The sequence below is a fragment of the Lepisosteus platostomus genome, chromosome 7 (genome assembly GCF_059453375.1).
Source record: "Lepisosteus platostomus isolate fLepPlt1 chromosome 7, fLepPlt1.hap1, whole genome shotgun sequence".
In the NCBI taxonomy this organism is placed as follows: domain Eukaryota; kingdom Metazoa; phylum Chordata; class Actinopteri; order Semionotiformes; family Lepisosteidae; genus Lepisosteus; species Lepisosteus platostomus.
In genome coordinates, this window is record NC_142617.1 from 1122004 (window position 1) to 1129219 (window position 7216).

At 44.2% G+C, this 7216-nt stretch overlaps 1 protein-coding gene across 1 annotated transcript in view; it reads left to right on the top strand.

Annotated features, from left to right (window-relative positions):
* LOC148657738 (mitochondrial intermediate peptidase-like) overlaps positions 1 to 5017 on the top strand; it is a 31027-nt gene extending 26010 nt beyond the window's left edge. The window contains exon 19 of the mRNA XM_088638399.1: positions 3597 to 5017. Within this exon, the coding sequence (XP_088494525.1) occupies positions 3597 to 3694 (98 nt within the window). The 3' untranslated portion in view covers positions 3695 to 5017. The remainder of the gene's footprint in view (positions 1 to 3596) is intronic.
* Positions 5018 to 7216: the final 2199 nt, after the last annotated feature.

The window sequence follows — 7216 nt, forward strand, 5'->3', positions numbered from 1 at the left end:
ACTTGACCTCTCGGAAGACCTCTCTCTTACCGTCCAGCTTCCATTCTGTTTCTGGAGGCTGGTCTGCTGGAGATGCATGTTTCCAAGATTAGCGAACTTTGTTATACAGTTAGACTGGCACGTGTTTTAAAACGTTGTGCGACATAAGCAGCTGATGCAGCAATCAACACCAGTGCATGGCAGGACCCAAGGAACAGTGTGCGCACAGACCAGGTCCTGGGATGGGATTTTCAGCACAGCCCCAGCTGCTGTAGATGCACGACTGATGGTATGAATTAATGGGAAGCATATTTTAAAACAAGATTATATAAATTGGTTCTGTAAAAAAAATCTATTTTGCATATTATTAGGAATAATGATTGGTTACAGCCAGACACAAAACCACTTCACCTCTTAAATAATGGCAGTGTGTCAGCATCAGAAATAAGAGAGACAAACTTAGTTGTTCAGGTAATTGTCCCCTATCAAGCTTTTTGTTGCACACAACTCTCTGATGATTTACGATGAACGTGTGTCTCTGTTTTACTGGGAGGTAAACTAAGTCCTGGTGTTATGCATCTTTCTTGATTCTAAAGACTAAAAGACACAGCCCTTTTAGATCTCCATTCTTCCTCTTTCATTATTTTTTTTAAATCTTTGTTAACACGCACAGGCTAAAATAAGGGAAGGAGAGTTAGAGAGTATTGTTCAGTCCTGTTTGAAACTGCCGGTGGATGTCTCAGGGATTCAGGAAAAGGAGCTGGGAACCTCACTTACGCCACAAAGGCTTGTTAGGATGTTTCTGAAGGTGAAGTGGGATGTGCAACTGGCAAATTATTCACTCCTACATCTACTTCCTGCTTAAACCACACTTATTAACATTCCTGGCGGTAATTTAGATTTCTGGGTGGAGGGAAGGGGCTCTTGCCTTTCACAGCTACCTTAGCAATCAGCTTGTGTTTTGACTGGCTCTCTGTGCAATTTCAGGCAGCTGCCTCACTCCTGGGCTGTTGGCTCTTATCGTTTCCAGATCAAGAACAGCCATCTGTCTGGGGACTGAGTGGTGAACCACAGGGTACACTTTGTGCATCTGCTAACTAAACCTGCTGTACAGGCGACAGCTGCAGTTTAAAATGCATGCATAGCAAAACCTGTAGCGTTGTGGATTACTGCAAGTATGGATTTTTCTGAGTGCATGCTCTCAAAAGTTGCTGAACCCAGTGGGTCAAGTAATGGGTCAACAGTATTTATTCAGACTGCCTTTCAGCACAGTGCTGTTCGGTGTGTGATATATAAACTTTCTGCTGCAAATCATCCATTTTGTGTCATCTTCATTGAATAGTTTTCGCAGAAACCAGCTTGAAGTTCCTGCTGAGAGCTGTCAAGCTGAGTGGCCTATTTTCGCTTTCCCATTCTTTTCTGTTCTCTATAGGCCAGGCACGTTCTGACACTTTGACACTCGGACACAAGGCTTTGGAGACCTTCCGAGGGGCCTGGCCAGTGCTCACTCAGCCAGTCATGAATCTGTGTCTCGTTATCACTCCCGTTTGCTCTGGGGCTGCATGCCGTTGTCTTTACCATACAGTAGCTTCACTGTGTGCTGTAATTCCTTTATCAGCTGGGGAGAAGAAGCTGAGACTCTTATACCGTCAGTGGTTTCAAATGACAACCCCTCTGTCTAAAAAAGCAATAGCAGTGCAGAAACATTTGGATTGATTTCTTGGCATTTTTTGTCCCCGTTGTTACTACCATAATTAGCATTTAACACTTAGTGGATTGCAGAGGAATGAGAAGGATTATTAGTCCTGCAGAATGACGCTTGTAAAAGATCATTCTATTTATGAGAGCAGCCCTTTCTGTGGGGTCACTGTGCTCCCTGTCAGTCTCTGGACAGCCTGCCGAGCAAACATTGAAACAAGCACCGTCCTCCACACAGATCAGGCTGACACTCGAGCTGTCGGGGCAAGAACTGGAGATGACTTCTGCGTTTCGCCGGACGAGCGACTTCAAAGCGCAGCCCTGTAACAGCTCCAGGCAGGGGCACGGCCGCCTTGTAATGAGATCCCAAGGTCTGATCTCATTCAGATACGGTGCCAGTTGATAAACTGCAGTCCGGGGCCGAATACAGTATCAGCTTCCACCCGTTCAGTGAGCTTCCTGGGAGTGAACTTGGAATGGGACAGCGGGGTCTCCAAGCGAGTACAGCCTTCACAAATTCTTCAAAGAAAGAAAAAAAAGCCTGTCTTCTTCTGCTTGCCAGTTTTTCCGTTTTTGTTGGGTTTCTCACATTCCCTGTCCAGTCCCAGCCTGAGTGACTCATTGCCAGGTCTGTGTGGAGCTGGTGAGAAGTGTGGTGGGTTTGACCTCAGAGGAAGAGGGGAGGGGAGGGACGGGGTGTTTGCGCTGGCAGCCGTGCAAGGGGAAGCGAGCCGACTTCAAAGCCACGGGGAAGTGGAGTGGTTGGATTAGTGTGTGCTCCGTTCAAGAGTCAGCAGCCAGATACTTAACACAGGCAGCTATTCCTAGGACTACACGGGCTCTTGTTAGTAATGGAACCCTGTGGGTTCTCCGAAGGGGACGTAATTAAAGTCTGACTGGTGCAGGTTGTTCTCTCCAAGTTATAGGCCTTTCTGAGTCGGGTATGAGGCATCAGACATGCGTAGCCCACACAGTGTGTTAATCGTGCAAAATGTGTCAACCACGCTGGAAGAAAAGCAGTTCTGTCATGTGCGTGCGATTCTCCAGAAGGCTGTGTGGTACGTTACCCCTGTCTCAGCGTGATAAAGTGAGCAGCTCCCAGCCAGTCTGGGGACGGCAGATGCCTCTTTTGTCTGCCCTGTGCTTATTACACGAGCTGTGATTTATCACTCTTCAGAGCTGCTCCTCTGCGGAGCACTGGCAGAGGAACTAGTCAGCCCAGGGAGGGATTTTCAAAAAAATTACTTCAGGCCAAACTGGTATTGTTTTTTGCAAGTAACCGCAAAACATGATTTATCTTCAGTGAAATTCCACAAAAGTTCTAAAGGTAGTTATATATTATACTATATAAATCTGAAAGTCAGATGAAAGAAATATACATCAGAGCATATGAACTCAGATTTATTGCAAAAGCTTCTGGTTTGACTCCCTTCATCTGGTGAACAATGTCAGAGCTGCAGTGTTTTTATCCCTGTCAAAGCTGAACCTGATTTCAAATCTCTATTGGCTTGTAACACGTCACATCCATGCAGTATTGACTTGCAAGTGTTTTGAACTGAGGTTTCTCAGATTTGAAAGTAACTTTTTTTGCCACTCGTTTAAATTGACTATGCTCCGTAGCTTTGAAGAAGATCAAGTCATTGTCAACCTGTTATTTCATGTTTTCTGTTTTGTGTGTACTGTGTTCTGTTTATTATTATGAGTCATTAAAAAATACAGCACTGATTCTGGGGAGGAGTGAATGTGGTGAACAGGCTCGCTCTGCAGTGATCCAGTTCCCACTGTTAGTCCTTTCTTGACTGGTGCACACACTCTACCTCATATTCTGTGTTCAGGAGCTGTAAAACAAAGTATTTTATTAGAATGGCTAGTAAGGTAGAGGACCCCCGTCATCTTCAGGCTTGTGTCCTGTCTTGCAGGCATGCTCCAGAAGACCCCCTCCGTGGAAGACCTGGTCGACGCACTGGTGGCGGACTTGAATCCTGACTTCGAAAGCTTCCTCATGGATTCTGAGTGAACAGGACCCCCTTTGTCATCTCCAAAATCCTTTCCTTCTTTTCTGGCAGTATGTGCAACATTCCTGAATTAAGGGAAACGGGTAGCTCACCTTCATTGTGTCACTAGCCGAATGAAAATAAACTGCCCGATTGTAAATCTCTGATTAGAGGGGTGACAGGAGTGCGAAGCAGAGGAATCTGCAGAGCTCTAAGCTCACACCACATTTTGATACATGGAGTTTGCTTTTCTGTCCGTTTAACCACATTTCTGTGTGCACCTCTCAAACCTCATGGAGTGGAATTAACAGAGAAGGGTATTGGTTAATGACAACACTAACTTCTGTTTGTCTGAAACCATCAACGTGTAAAAAGACTGAAGATGAAAATATTTCAGGGATTGTTTTTATACCTCTTAAATCCTGGACTCTACATTGTTGCTTTGTTCTGGGTGACAGATGAATATGAAGGACTGGTTCCTGTGGCCTGCCCTGCTGGTGTGGAGATCTGTGGCTGTTGTTGGATTCTGATTTGCAGTTGTACCGCAGCACCTTTGCAAGGAGAAACAGCTCAGACACACATTAAGAAATACTATGTATAATGTTGGAAGTCAGACTTTTTTGTCCTGGTCCATCAAGGATATGTTTTTTGTACAGAGAATAGTAACAACCGTGTAAAATTAAAAACCTTGGGTCATAATGAAATGAACTGAACTCATAACTTTTACATTTCTGAAACTGTTTTAAATATAAGCTCTTTTTGGGGGCTATTTTTGAAGTAACACCCTACTATTGTCTACTGTCTACTGCCGCCCTTCACAGTATATGGTCTGATGAACGCAAACCATGTGCTACCTTTAGAAAAGGTCCTGATTTAAATAGAAAGTATAAGTATTCTGCTCCTCGTGGAATTTTTTTGTGTGAAAACTGCAGGTCTGACCATATTTATTGAAATACATTTTTCAGGACTTCTGATACATGTGTTTTAGTTCATGTCCAGTAAAACAGGAAGAATATAAATCTGAGCTCTTAGTCATTGTGCCAGTGTTTTGACTTAGAAAGAAAAATATGGTGTCTCTGTTTTGTCTAAGGTTTGTCTGTGGAGATTTAAAAAACGGTGTGTGTGACTCATTTAAACAGTGATCTAACTGGCTCAGCTTTGCTCTTTGAGAGACTTTGCTCATCTGCGGTTTTACATAAAGAAGCTTTTCACCACAAAATCAAGTATTACCTGTAATTTCATCAGTTCCAGCGCGTTCACCTGGCGATTATTAAAAGGTGTATGCTCGTGCTTTCCAAATCACATTCTTTCCTTCCATGAAATTTAACCCCATACCATTCGTGGAATGAGCCCTTTTCGCAATATTGTTTTCATGTTTCGTTATTGCTGTTATAATACAGTGCCTGCTAGTGCTAGGGGTTGTTTCATACCATATGGAGGGAGAGAGGAGAGTTATTGCCCTTGTGCAGCACAAGATTCTAACGAGTCTAAGGAGCAGGCCTGCTCTGCAGCTCAGAAGAAAGCTGTTCAGTCTGGGCAGAGAGAGAGATCATGGTGTGCAGCTGGTGTCTGCTAACACTTCGCTTGGTGGCTTCCCTGCCCTTTCTGCCAGGTCTGTAAGCATCCAGAGGTGCACTCTGAAGCTTATTGTAGCAATTCAGGGTTCAGGCAGGTCTAACACGCATTGTTTCACACCTGGTGGAAGATAACTGTTGAAAAGAATGGGAATTCAAGTCGAACCTTCCAAGAGCTGGAAAGAAAGATCCCATGGATGGGATTTCAGCGTCTCGAGGCGATTCCGAGGGCTGGAGAATGAGATGGGCAGACGAGTGCAGGACACGCACTAGATGAGCGCGAGACGTGTGTCTTCAGAAAGACCCGAATGATACTGGTGGGCCACGGTGGCCAGCGCAGATAGTCCAGGCGTCAGACACACCTCGAAACCATCGGCACACCCGTTTAGGGCGGAGTGGTGGCTCTGTGTCTAAGGATCTGCCCCTGTGACTGGAAGGTTGCCGGTTCAAATCCCGTGGCCGGCAGAGGAATCCTACTCCGTTGGGCCCCTGAGCAAGGCCCTTAACCCGAACTGCTCCAGGGGCGCTGTACAATGGCTGACCCTGCGCTCTGACCCCAAGCTTCTCTCCCTGTCTGTGTGTCTGTGTCTCCATGGAGAAAAGCTGGGGTATGCGAAAAGACGAATTCCTAATGCAAGAAATTGTATAGGGCTAATAAAGAAACATTAATAATTAATTAATTAACCTGGGAAGGTGTTATTGTTAAACCATTTTGGAATTTGCCAACAAATTTTTTAACACAAAAGTGTGGTTTTGTTGATATGAGGCTGTGATTTGAAGTTTTTTTTTTTATTCAGAAAGGGTAAACTTTTAAAATGAAAGTGAGGTTTAATATCTGCCTTGGAGTTCCATTCTTCCTGTGTACATAGTCAATAACAAGTGCTGTGTTAATTATGAGGTACTTTTCAGAGTGTCAGTCTTTGAAAACAGCGCCACAGTCTGAAGGGACCGCACAATTGTCAGTAACTAAGGGGTAACTAAGCCTCAGTCAACAGCGCTGTGTAAACTAACTGTTGCCCCTGCACAGCACAGTTTGCTTTGCAGTACAGTGCGCAGGGCTTTAAAAAGGCCCTTTTGTCTCCGATCAACGAGCTGCAGTCTATGAAATGGAATGTGTTGCAGGTTGTAATCTAAACTTCAGTCTCCCGAGTTAAGAGAAGAGGGATTAGTCGAATACAAGAGGATCACTGCTTGGAGGGATGTTAGAGGAATTCGAGCCCTGAGCTCTCAAAGCGCCCACAACAAAGTGAAAATTCTTTTGCGTTCACATCATAGTCAGAGGACCAGGATTACATTTAAAATTGCCCTTTTTAAAGTCTAACTAAATAAAATGTCTTCTGAGACCACGTAATGCTATAGATATCAGCCGAAAAATGAGAACTAGGGTCACTGGAAGCACATTGGCTGTCGCAAACGCCAGACACTTCTTGGAGGTGCAGCTCATTGGAAAGCGTTGCATTCTTCTGAGACCAGCCTGAACATTTGCAGGAGTCATCCTCGTGTTGAGTCCCAGTAAAACGAAATTTACACCTTGGGTTATTGGGGTGCTTTCTGAAAAACTTCACATCTGACAGATTTTTACATAATTTTTAAAGTGTGCTCAAAAATTGTGCTATAAAAGCTGTTTCCCCTAAAACTAGACTTAGATTATTTTTTCCTCTTACATTTAGTCCTGAGAAATGTGACCTGTCATCTTCACATTTGCCTAATCAGATGCTTCATTCTGCATCAGTGTTTATTTTGTTAGCAGGTGTGCGGGGTACTGTCTGAGTTTTCCTGAAGCCTTCCCAGGCAGGGAAACCGTGATGTCCTGATGCAAGCATGTTTGGAAGTCATGATGGGGGGATCACAGACAGCAATTAATGTTAATAATATCAACAGACGTGGGTTAAAAAAAACACTGAATGAAGAAACACCAAAACTTGTTAGGCCTCTGTAGGATCTGAGACAAAGTAGCTCTTTGAAGTCTGA